Source organism: Astyanax mexicanus, chromosome 3, assembly GCF_023375975.1.
Source record: "Astyanax mexicanus isolate ESR-SI-001 chromosome 3, AstMex3_surface, whole genome shotgun sequence".
Lineage (NCBI taxonomy): Eukaryota > Metazoa > Chordata > Actinopteri > Characiformes > Acestrorhamphidae > Astyanax > Astyanax mexicanus.
The window spans coordinates 44,440,735-44,453,951 of NC_064410.1; the positions used below are offsets into that span (position 1 = coordinate 44,440,735).

Sequence of the window (13,217 nt, forward strand, 5' to 3'; positions counted from 1 at the left end):
GTTAGTCTGCTTGATTTTTCTCTTGTTTTAATGGGACACTTCCACTTGCAGTTTTATTCAATGCATTTTTCCATGCTTGATCTCTTGGCGCGGTGTGGGTGTGTTTGGCTTCATTGGCGGTGCGTAGCAGTCATACTCATTTGAGTAAAGGAAACTTTTTTTTTTTTGCTGTGTAGCAAGGCTGTTTCGCTGTAATGCAGCCTGTGGTAGCTACCTCCATTGTAATGAACAGGAATGAGGAATGCCATGTAAACACATACCATTGAGTAAGTGTAAACTGTGCTTTATTTGGTCAAACAGGTGACTGGCACAATCATTTAATAAAATGTTGTGTATTTAGCTCGAAAAACTGTAAAACCTATTTATTTTAACTGAGAAAGTCACATTATCTATAAACACTGATGACTCCGTTTTATTGCCATAATACTACCTCTACCATGTTTGACAGAAGATGCTTTGGGTCTTTTCCAAATAATCTTATTCCAGAACTTGGTTTTAAATCCTTACAGTTACAAACAGAAGGTTGATATTGGAGGTTAGACACAACACTGACTGTACAATAATAGGCTTTACTAATTGCTCAACATATTGTAGCCAATTAACTGACCATTTATACATTTGTACAGTCTGCTAATCCATATCTGTGTTCCTCCAGGCCTGCTCTGAGACCCCCTCACACCCTCAACATGCTTTGTGCATATGCTCCTGGCTGGCGGTAACAAATTAATGAATCCCCCCCTCCCAAACCCTTGCTCATCCCTTCTTTTTCTTCCCCTTGCTCCCTTGTGTTCAGAGGGGGCTTTGACCCCCGTGCCAGGCCAGTGTAGTCTGAATACTGATGAGGGTTGTGCCCAGAGAGCGGAGGGTGACGTATTCGTCCTCAGCTGTGTTTTTTTAGGACTGATTGTGTGGCGAGACGGGCAGGCCTCAGTGAAGAGAGTGGCACCTCCATTCAGTGGCCATTCAAGCATGTACCGGGGGCCTAACTGTGGCTTTGTCTCCTTGAGATGCATGAAGAAATGAATAATGAGGCTTTCTACAGAATGGAGGAAGACCCAGATCTCCTAGCAAAGCGTCCGAGTTGGTTTGGGAAGAATGCGGTGTGGAGACTGATGTCCATGCGCTAAAGAGTTGTGGTGTAGTATCTAAAAACAAAACGTGAATAAACTGAATAAATCACCATGGGTTTATTAGCTTTGTACCACAATTCCTTTTCTGGTATATCCTTTTTCTTTCTCATAGTTTTATAACAGCACGTGGTCTTGGTTGTATGTTTATGTAGGATAGTGTATGCCTTGTCTGAAACAAATGAGCTGGAACTTGTGTGTAACTTTAAATTAAGCTTTCTGAAGGGCAGTCTTCAAACTGGGAGTTTAATGAACACCAATCTATTACAATAATTTAGTGTTCTGGCTTTCAGTAACTAGAAGAACAGGAAACCCTTTTTGTATTAATGTACCATAATTACTTGGTATGCAATTAAGACAATTTTTTTCATAAAAAAATTTAGTCTTTGGTTATGTTCCCATTACAAGCCTTGTTGAAAAACTAAGACTTCTAGTAGAGTCCAAAGCAAATCTTAGACCAGATCTAAAACATCTAAAACTTAAAAAAAAGAAGAAAATGGGAAAACAGATCCAACTGTTCACATTTGTATAGCATGTCCACAAATCAGATATTTATCCAGTCTAGGTCTCATCTGCATGCACATTTACCAGCTTTATTAATAAGCACGTTATCAAAGCGGTCTCATGGTTATTATGTATGTTGTGGACGTTATACAGTTAAAGTAGCCAATCTTTTCTCTTTGGGATGGATTGAGACACTTTGGCATTCACACTATACTAATAATGTGGTCATTTGCATCTTTGACCATATTATGTGGTTTGAGTAATCCGATTATGGATTGCTGGACACATGATCGCTTCACTCAGGTGTGAACTGGGTCAAAGTGACTCAAACCATCAGTTTTATTAAGTTCAGATTTGACATGTCCACACAGCTTTAAAAAAGGCACATAAAAGGAAAAAATGTGACTCTTCAGCCTGGTAATGTGAACATAGTATTTTACAGCTGTGAGGGTGTTTAGTATAGCTTATGAATGCAGTTGCTATTTTAGGACACCATCCTTTGCCACCCTTTGCAGTTCTAGACGTCTGCACCACAGCTTTGTTTTTTATTTCAGGACTTCTTCGTTTTCTTATCTAAGCAGCAGAGCCTTGATGTTTAAACAGATCACTGAATTAATCCACTAAACATTAGTCAGGATGACAGCTTTAAAGTGGTCTCCATTGAAGTCTTATCTATAAATAGTCTGGTGCGTGTCATAAGAAAGACTTTTGTCTCACTGCTGCTAAACAAGATCCTGTCTTTCCGATAGAGCCTTGTTGCTTTTGTAAGTCTCCTTCTGAACACTGGCATATCCATTGCACTATTCTCCGTGTGTAGGCCTAGGTGGGGTGTTCAGTTACGCTCAACGTGTACTACAGTACCCAACACTGTCTGGAGCTCAGGACTACTGCACATAACCTCACCTTCACCAGAACAAACATACCTTTTCCATGAGTTACGAAGCCAGAATGATTGAGCTGCCACAGATTATTGTTTTCAGTGTCTAATAGGGGTGTAATTTCATATGGGTGAGAGTATTTCATGTTTTGTCTGGCCAAAATGATTTCATTTGATGATGTACATCCATTCCTGAATTTTGTGGAACACATCCAAAAATAAAGTATGGTATACTAAAGCATTTACATTTAGGCGTGAGGATACAAAGCACTGAAGTTTTTTTTTTTTTTAAACAAACAAAAAGGCAAATCACATTGCATAAGCAGGAGTATTCCATGAGTATCACCTATGACCTGTACCTGAAGTCTCAGCCATAATTTTCCATGTAGTTTTTATGTACTCCCGTATCTGCGTGGGTATCCTCTGGAGTCTCTGGTTTCCTTTCACAGTCTAAAAACATTGAGATCAGGCAAACTGCATAATCTAAATTGTCCAGAAAAAAATGGGTACTCCAAATTGCATTGGTGTATGTCTGTGGTTGGTATTAATGAGTGTATGTTTAATATAATATGCCCTGATATGAATTGGCACTCTGTTCTGGGTCAGTGCCTTACTGCCTGATTCAGTCCTCCAGGTGGATGGTTGTTTCTGGTTGAGAGTACGCTGTGCACGATTGGGTTCTGCTTCTCACTGGTGTGTGTTGGTTGAGTGCTAAGTGTAAACGATCGAGTTTGCAACAGTTGTAACTATCCTGAATGGTCTTCCTGAAAGGTCTTTATATTGTTCTACACAATTATTATTTGCTTTTATTTCTTCCTAAATGTTCCACCAAAAATAGTTCTATCTGTTCAGACTAAAGTGATGATTGCTGTTCCTTAGCAACCTGTGGTCAGCGAGATGTTTACAGTACAGTTAAGACATGCAGATATCATATCGCTTTTCAGCTAATCAGATGAAGTGGTTAAAATCTGCACCTTCAGATTATTGCATCCATTTTTACACTGGATTTCCTAGCAGAAGTGACTGAACTCTGTGACCCATCTCTTCTTTAGTACTGTGCATTACTCTCTATTTAGGTCCCTGTTTTCTCGACAGAAACAGCAATACTGAGAAAAAGGGCTGTTTCAAAAGGTTTAATGCTGAAAGAGTAGCGTGCATGTCCGCAGCTCAACTCATAACCCATATTTGACTGTGGCCTATATCTGAGGCTGGTTAGTAGGGCCGAGAGCCGCTGCTGGCCATGCTGATGCAGTGTCGGAGCGAGTGAGTGTGTCTCGCTCGCTCTCTCTCTCTCTCTCTCGCGCATCGCTGAACTCTCCTGCCTCGCTGCCCCCGAGCCAGGAGCTCCGTCAGGAGCTTGCCACCGCTGTCATCATCCCGCTGCGCTGTGATGCAATGGATGAGGTAACAGCCTACAACCAGAGCAGCCATCGTAACGGATTTGTTGTCTGAAGATGATTTCAGTTCAGCCTGCTTTGTGTTGCTGGGTTTAATTGAAACGAGAAATGGAGAAATGGAGACGGGCTACAGTTTGCTACAGCCCCTCTCCCTCCCAACACTTTTTCACTGCCACTTTATCTGAAGTGGGCTCAGGTGGCATTAAGCTTTTTCCAGGAACCTCTCAATGCGCACCGTATGGGGCCCTCTTTCTCTGCGCTGCTATTTCTCGCCTGCTTTTACACAAGGGATTAAATGACTCATCTCCTGCTTTTCACTGCATTTAAGTGTTTTTTTTTTATAATTTTTTTTTATTCTGCATTAATTAGGTGACAGTCAAGGTTGGCCAGATCCCAGAATCCTAATAGTGGCTATAATGCGCCACAGCCTTCCCAGTTAATTATCGAATTTCTGCTTATTCCAGTTAATAGTGATATATTATCAAATCACTGCCATGTACAGTTTTCATCTATAGCAGTGACTTTCTTTTATTCATTCGGCCCTCTCTCCTCTGCCTCCCTGCAGGAGTGTCCTCCCGCTTCCCAGAGATCATGGCGGCCGGCACTCACTCTCCTGGAGGGCCCAATGGAATCATCCGTAGCCAGTCCTTCGCCGGCTTCAGCACCCTGCAGGAGAGACGCTCACGGTAAGGACATACACCATGCATGTCACTACTACTAACACTACTACTTACACAGACATGCCACATATTATGCAAATATTATGGGATACAGTACTTGTTTTTGTCTTGTGACATGTCCCATTTAGGCCCCCCAAAATGTCTTTATTCAGGTATTTTATACATTCTTATTGCCACAGGTGTATAAAATCGAGCACCTAGCCATACAGTCTTCCTTTATTAACAGTAACAACAAGTCGCATTCTGCTGTGAGTTGTACTATTGAAAAGTGGAAGCATTTAGAAACTCATCTATGAAGTGAATAATGCACATATTTTATAAAAGTGTTCAACACTCTGCCATCTCAGTATCTGCAGAATTCCACCCCTGCCGTTAGAGCTGCTAAGAGAGGACCAAACCCATATTAATGCCTATGGATTTATAATGTGGTCTTGTGAAACTCTTCTGGGTATAATGTGTAGGTGTCTCCATAATTTTGTGCATTTAGTGTATGTTGTCAGGGGTGTACAACTTCTTGCATTATATCTCAATCTCTATGAAAGGAGTTTATTATGATGAGGTTAAATCAGTAGAATCGTGCTTCAGTTGGATAACCACTGATAATAAGGAAGAGCTTATGAGCATAGTGATGTGTGTGTGTGTGTGTGTGTGTGTGTAGTGGGTGCTTCCTTATCTGAACGTGGCAGAATGCAGTACGTGTGTGAGTGTGTGTGTATGTGTGACCCCTAGGCAACAGTGTGTGCTCATTCACCACACTGGCCTAGATTCAGTGTGCTGGAACTTTAAACATTTTGTGTGTGTGCTCGCGAGTGACACGTTGAGACATGTCAAACAGTGAAACCGAATGCCTTGGAATCCACACATCTAAGGAATGCAGCCGTATATTAGCTGGTCAGTGACTGTTGTTGCTGAAGTAGGTTAATAAGCAGTCTGCTGTGTTTCTCTGTGGTTTGAGTTTCAGATGGTAACAGCACTAATCCAACTAAGGAGCCCTGTAATGCAGATTTACCACACACGTCTTTTTCTTTAGGTTACAATAATATGAGGAGAATCTTTTTGTTTACGAATCTGAAGTGGTGTCTGTGCTTAATGTGGTGTACCTTTAACGTTTTAAACCTTTTGAGACCAGAGTTAACATGATTTTGGCTTTACATTTAAGTTTCATATACAGGGGTTGGACAGTGAAACTGAAACTCCTGTCATTTTAGTGTGGGAGGTTTCATGACTAAATTGGACCAGCCTGGTACATTTTAAATCTTAAGGTTTGCTTATTCACAAACTGCTGCCCTTTCAAGAGCTTGCCTTGAATATACTATACTATACTATTCCATGGCCAGCTGCTTAGTAAGACCTATCCTGATTAAAAATGTTTGGAATGCTTTTGGACATGATATTCAACACTCCACCTCTACTCTACTGCAAAATCTGCAGGAATATTCAAGCTGCATTAAATGGACTCCATGCTGAAATTGGTATTTTGCATTATACATACACTGCATATGGATTACACTCTATTCCTATAATTTATATTTCCCAAATTAGTCTACATGTGTAATCCTTTATTGTTCTTTGTAACTATTGTCTTTCTTCCCAAAAGCATTACAATCCGACACGTCCTTCTGGGTGCAACCATTTTTGATGTTTTGGATGTTAACCATGTGCTTCTGTGTGTTTCCAGGTGTAACTCGTTCATGGGGAACTCAGCAGTGCAGAAGAAGCCCACCTCCAAGCCCAAGAAGCCCCATCTGTCTGGGCACAAGTCCAGCAGCAGCAGCTCACATGAACCACAGCCTAAAAGAGTGGAGGAGGTGTATGGAGCACTGAAACAGGGCCTGGAGTGAGTGCAGCTTATACCCTCACACACACTTTCACTAATAATAGATTTCTCATATAGTAGCATCTCTTTAAACAAAGAGGGGGTGACTAAAAGCATCATATACACATATACAGTGTGTTGTTGTGTGCTGTTTTAGCTTATATTAATATCTGTTCCTGGCTGAAATCAGCATTTAGTGCTGATATTGGCCAGGTATGGATTTTCATTGTTTCTTATTATTTTATAACTTTTCTAGTGTACAGTCCTGCCTTTGTCGTATGCTATCTATCTTCACTGTACAATATAACAAACCCCCTCCTTTTCTATGGGAATGTGTAGCTCAGTATTTAGAAGCCATTGAATCCTTTCTGCTCTCTTTTTTCTTCTCCGCATCAGTGAGTATTTGGAAGTACACCAGGTGGAGTTGGACAAGCTCACCTCTCTCATGAAGGATATGAAGAGGAACTCCAGATTGGTGAGCCAGGTTTTGTTCTCTTTGATTAATGTCTGGAAAAACTACAGAATTTTATCTGAAGATTTTCTCTCATTATAAGCAGTTTTGTATAAATCAGATCCTTTTAATTAAATTTTTTCATTGAACTGATTATGTTTGTCTGTGTTGTGTTTTCCTCAGGGAGTGTTGTACGATCTCGACAAGGTGAGTAAGAGAACCTCAACCATAAACACACAATATTTTTATTAGTGTGGAGCTTCCAAAAACTATAAGGCTCTGAAACATGACATGGCACTCTTATGCAAGTGCCACCCATTATTTCAACACATTTAATCATCACAGGATTTTTTTCACCTTTCTGAATTGATTGCTTCTTGTGTGACCGGCTCTTTTCTTGTTTGTTTGTTTAATCCTGCAGCAAATTAAGACCATTGAGAGATATATGCGACGGCTCGAGTTTCACATTAGCAAGGTAAGCAGTGAGGGGATTACCAATTTAGACTCTTTTGCAGATCATAATCTTGTTATTAAGCACATTTTACATTTATCCAAACTCTAATAGCAAACATTCAACATTTTAATTGACCCACCCACCCTTACCCACCATCATTTCTTCAGTGAAAAATGAGTTCAGTACATAAGTTGAATATACAAATTGTATCCTACACTGTGTCAAAAAAGGACCAATAGAAATTCTTTAAAATTACATAAAATATATATATATTTTAAATTGACTTCCATAGAAAATTAAGAAGATTTTATTTCTAAAGTTGCAACAATATCAATGTTACTTTATCATGGGATCATTTTATATATTTAACGTTAAATTAGTTTTTAGTAGCACTGTTGATGTTAAGGCGTTATTAATGCTTTCACTCAGACTCATTTTCACACAGTTAAAAAAAAATAGTGCCCTTAATGCAGATTATATTTTACTTGAAGAACCACCCATGCATGAACATGCACTACTGTATATTTTAAGTGAATCAGATTTTATTATTAGTCACTCTAAACTCTTTGAGTCAGTAGATGTAGAAAGGTCTTTAAAGTACTTTAAAGTACTATTTCAAAACTCATTTAACAAATCTGAAGATTTGTGTAATACTATATAGTTCTTCTTCCCTTCTCTGTACTCATCTGATTTGTGTTTTTAATGCTTATGTAGACCGCTTCACTTTTCTTCTCTTTTCTTTTCTACATTTTCCATCCTTTTTTGTTAGAACTTCCCCCACAATCCAATTCAGTACAGACAATAGAACATCAGCCAAACACAATCCTATTGTGTCCCATAATGTTCTTATGGAGGTTTTTGCTAGAACTACATATTGGAAGGACTTCACAATACAGTGTTTATCACAATACAGATCACAATTTAGAAAAAGTGATCAACACATTAAATCAGTGTTGTTTTTATTAATTACTTCATTGCTGTTGCTGTGTTTTATACCACTTCTCGCATCTGTTGTGACCTTGTTCTTATTTTCCTTATGTTTTTGCATATTTTATTGATCTCTATTTTGTGGCTCATTCTGGCAGTTGCATAACACAAAAGTACCTTGAATTTGGTGTCTGTCTACAGACACTAGCTTTGAATAATGAATGAATGACTAAACACTTTTGTAAGTCACTGTGGATTAAAGCATCTTCCAAATGAAATAAACATGAGTATAAATGTTTGATTTGAAACAAACCAAAGTGATTCTTAGTAAATAATTAAATTAGAGGATAAGAGATATAATATAATATTGCTTATAAAGATTTTAGGAATACAATAATAATGAATGCAGAATGTGTTGGAAGAGAGTCTGAGACACTATATGGATGTGTTCCTACACCTACACATACACCACATAGAAGTATGCATGGGCCCCCTGTGCAGCTCTAATAGCAGGTTTGGAACTCTTCAGTTATTGAGTAAGCAAAGTGGCAGTCATTGAGGGGTATGAAGCCCTGCAGCATTAAGCTATGAAACAGTGGAACTGTATTCTCTGCAATGATGGTGCTCCATCCAATACTTTAAGCCTGGGTTTGAGAGCTGTGGATGAGGTGTGGTGGTGATCATCCAACATCCTGACCTTACTAACACTCTTGTCACTGAATGCAGTCAAATCCCGACAGCAGTGTAATGAATGCAATCCTTAGGATCCCCTGGCCAGTAAATCACCTTAATTTAAAAAGAAACAACGAAGGTGTAGGTGCTCCAGTATTTTTGTTCTTAGTATTCTTTATGTTTTTATAGTCCATCTTTGCAACAGGTGACTTTTTGGCACGTTACGGCCACTGCACTTGCACAGATCTCTATATTGAGGGTGTATGTCACCATATATGGCTTCACACTCCAGGTTCTAAACCCATTGTAATGGTAAGTGCTCACCAGGTATTTTCACAGCTGTAGGAAATGGGATCTCTCCATTTCGAACTGTTTGACGTCTAAATTGTTGCTAGTTGTGACCAGTGAGTGCGCACTATGGCCGGTAACACGTCATTGTTTGTGGTAATTGTTTCTGACTCATTTGTGGAGTCCCCGGTCAGTTCCTCTCAGGTCCTGCTGTGCCCTTCCTCTCTGCAGTGTCCTGCTGACAAAGGTGTGTTGTCACTACACAGCGGAGCACTAATTGGCAACCTGAAAGCCCCTCTGCTCAAGGTAGCCATAGCAACCTGCAGATGTCTGCTTTTGAAGCCATTCCAGAGCAGTATGTACGCTTCCCTGCAAGAATAGGAAGGTTGCTTTTCCTAGTGTCTAAGAAATGCAATTTAATAATGGATTGTTATTTGTTTACAGTCTTTAAGATTATATAGAACATCATGCAGCTTCCTCACGGCAGTTCGCGGAGCTGTTTTGCTCTGTTTTCCCGTATGCTTGGCAGCGGTTTGCGTTGTTTTTGATTGGCTCTGGATCTAGGTCAAAGCAATCTTCCCGAGTGGTGATGGGTAGACCTCTGACGACTGTGTTGAGGGGCTTTAATGAGGATGTAGAAGAGGAGTTTCATGTGTGTGAGCATGTCCAAGTGGGAGAACAGTGTGCTCTGTCCCATGTGGTCTGTTCTGGTGGAACATAGGGAGTGTGTGTGGAGGACAGGGTGTGAGCTGATGATGTATTGTACTCTTTTGATGCATTAGTGAAAAAGGCTTCTAGATAATACAATTAGCCCTTCAATGGCTTGTAATGGAACTGGGACACTTATACATGTAATAGATAGACTTGCCACAATTACTATTTTTTGTGGACAAAATATTAGCCTAGAAAGTATTGTGATAAATGATATAGCTCCTCTGTGTCAGGTGACCCCTGAAGAAGGACTATAGGAGGACCAACACAAATTGTCCATCAACAGATGTGCTTTTATCTCTGACTTTACATCTACAAGGTGGAGCAGCAAGATAGGAGTGGACAGTGCATGGACAACAGTGTGTAAAAACTCCAGCAGCACATCTGTGTCTGATCCACTTATACCAGTAGAACACATGTTACTCACACACCACCTCTAGTTGGTGTCAGAATGACTCACCATCCAAATGATCTCTGCTCTGTGGTGGTCCTGTGGGGTCCTGACCATCGAAGACCAGGTTAATTGAAGAACTGGTCATGTTAATTCTTATGTAAATGAACACACAAGGAAACACAATAGGCATTGTCAAGGTCAGCCACACATTATTGAGCTTGTGTCCATATATTGTATGATGAGTCAATTAAATTGAGTTAATTATCGTGACAGACCTAGAAATGGACCATGTTCTTTGAATCATTATCGTTCTAAAACGATGTTCTTTGTTGTTACTAAAGTGCCCTTAAGGAACCCTTGTTTTTAAGCGTTTAATGGCAGACGAGTAAAAAAGGGGGGTGCCGAGTCTCTGCACACCCCTTTCTCATTTACATATTCTTTGAAGTAAGTGCTTTATGTATGAGAAGCTTTGGCTTATGAAAAAATAATATGCCCTGGCATGAGTTCGTTTAACAGTATTGGTTCTAGAAATTGCAGCGCATCGTATTTATTTCCCCTTCATTTTTCTTCTGATTGCTTTTAAGCCTTTAGCTGGATGCTGACACAGAAAATAAGACTCCCCAGTGTTGCTGGGATTATTTCATTATAAGAGCTTGCTACAGTTGTGCTTGGATGTTTACATACTGTATGAATGTGGATAGAGTTACTGTTTTTGAGGCTCTTCCACATGGATATTATTTGAAATGGAGCGCATACAAACCGGGCTGAGCCTGTTTTACTTTGTGATTAGCTAACCATGCCTGGTGCCATAGAACTGTTTGGTGGGAGGGCTTAATGACTTTGCCGATTGGCTCCACGTTAGCTTCACGTTTTGTGCCGTAAGATCCAATGACTTTATAAAGCTCTGGAAAAATGAAGAGACCACTTCAGTTTCTGAATCAGTTTCTCTGATTTTGCTATTTATAGGTTTATGTTTGAGTTGTTTCACTCTATAAACTACTGATTTTTGCGAAATGGCTAATAACAAAAAAAGATGCAGAGCTTTCAGACCTCAAGTAATGCAAAGAAAACAAGCTCATATTCATAAAGATTTAAGAATTTAGAAATCATTATTTGGTGGAATAAACCTGGTTTTTAATCACAGTTTTCATATATCTTGGCATGCTCTTCTCCACCTTCTTACACACTGCTTTTGGATAACTTTATGTCAAAAATTCAAGCAGTTCAGCTTGGTTTGATGGCTTGCGATCATCCATCTTCCTTTTGATTATATTTTGTTTTATATTTATGTTTTCAATTTGGTAAAATCTAAGAGACTCTTCATTGTTATGTGGTCTCGTATTTTTTTTCCAGAGCTGTATTTCCTGCACAAAAAATAGTGAAGATCTTATCAGTGGTATGTGGAGGACACATTAGATCTTTTTGATACCTTCCTTTGGCATTCATGGACTTCAGTCTGTAGTTTATGCTGCTTTGCACAAAAAGATAATTTGCAAAAGTGAAACAAAGGCTCCCAGTTCTCCATTTGGCATTTAGTTAATATGCTCTGTTGCTGTGAAATCAGGACAGGAATGTGAGACCGGCCATATCAGACAAGAATAACTGTTACATAATTAATACATGTATTTCCTGGTCCAGATTTATTTATTTTAATACATTACAGAAAGAGTTACTACCCACAGTGGAGGGTGCAGTGAGGTAATAATTGTGTCTTTCTAGAATTGCAAGAAGTGCAGTGTTTTTTTTTTTAGCTTCCATTGGTGATGGCAAAAGTCATGAGACATGGTTCTTATCTAGTCCTCATCCTATTACTTTTAGATCAAACTCTTGCCACACCTAGGGCAGTGCCGCAACCACAGGTGTCCCACCCACCCACAGGAAGAAGGACCAGGCAAACAGGAAGTCTTGCGACAGGTGGTGTTTAGCAGGTTTGGTAGAACAGAGGAAGAACAGATGAGTGTGAGAGGGAGGTGTCCGTCTTCGTTTCATCTTTTCTCATAGGTTTTAAGGAGGGGGGGAAGCAAGTGCTCCTCTGAGGGTGGTTAAATATAGCCAGGCCTTCTCCTGGAGGAGCTGTTTCTCAGTTTCTTTTTTTTTTTTTTTTTTTACATGTCCGCTCCTACTGGGGCTGACTACAACACCGGCGATTTGAACAGCTATCAGAGCTGTGAAGTGTGAATGGCACCAGGGGAAGGAATAGGTGACAAAACCTGGTGAGCCCCTAGGGAGCGAGTGAGTCATTAGAGGTGGGATATCAGAAGATAGGCCCTGCTCAGTGTGACTTCAGCCCTGAAGCTTGCTTTGCTTTGTGTATTGCATTACGTACACCTCCAGAATCCAGTTTACTTTAAGGTTGACTAAGAGATTAGCCTAAAATAGCAGTGACGGCCTCTCTGTGATCCTAAGGCCTACAGCACCAGTGTGTTTTTATTTGGCTTAGTCTTATGTCTCTCCCACACTTTTTTTCTTCGCCTGTGTTTAATCAAGCTGGTGTTGGTGGGATGATGTGCAGCAGTGGGCCTAAATCCTGTAAGCACAGCTGATAAATACACCCATACCATAAAGGGATTTTCCTTATTCATGTATTCATTCTCTTTTTCATCAGCACATTAACTAGATTCTGTTTAATCAGTATTTAATGATGAAGACCCAAAGTATATTTTAGGTTGACCCTCCATTTTGGATGACAAGGCTGTTCTGTGGTGTTTTCTTGTTGTAGGCTTTCTTTCATAGGTGAAATTTTGTGATCAAATTGTGTGTTGTGTTGACTACATGTTTTCCACAGTACGGTAGGCAACCTTACTGTTTTATCCATGCTGTTTTGTTTTAGCTATTCTGGTAAAAAGACACTCAGGCAACCTTTTGCTTTATTTAAGTGCGTTCTATGTCAGACATTGGTTTGTTCATCCCAAAAAATAA

At 39.8% G+C, this 13,217-nt stretch overlaps 1 protein-coding gene across 4 annotated transcripts in view; it reads left to right on the plus strand.

The window, feature by feature from the left end:
• ripor2 (RHO family interacting cell polarization regulator 2) overlaps nucleotides 1-13,217 on the plus strand; it is a 109,454-nt gene that overhangs the window by 75,177 nt on the left and 21,060 nt on the right. For all 4 annotated transcript variants that reach the window (XM_049475362.1, XM_007249301.4, XM_022683191.2 and 1 more), the window contains exons 2-6: nucleotides 4,471-4,591; nucleotides 6,264-6,422; nucleotides 6,798-6,876; nucleotides 7,036-7,059; nucleotides 7,274-7,327. In XM_049475362.1, the coding sequence (XP_049331319.1) occupies nucleotides 4,471-4,591; nucleotides 6,264-6,422; nucleotides 6,798-6,876; nucleotides 7,036-7,059; nucleotides 7,274-7,327 (437 nt within the window). The remainder of the gene's footprint in view (nucleotides 1-4,470; nucleotides 4,592-6,263; nucleotides 6,423-6,797; nucleotides 6,877-7,035; nucleotides 7,060-7,273; nucleotides 7,328-13,217) is intronic.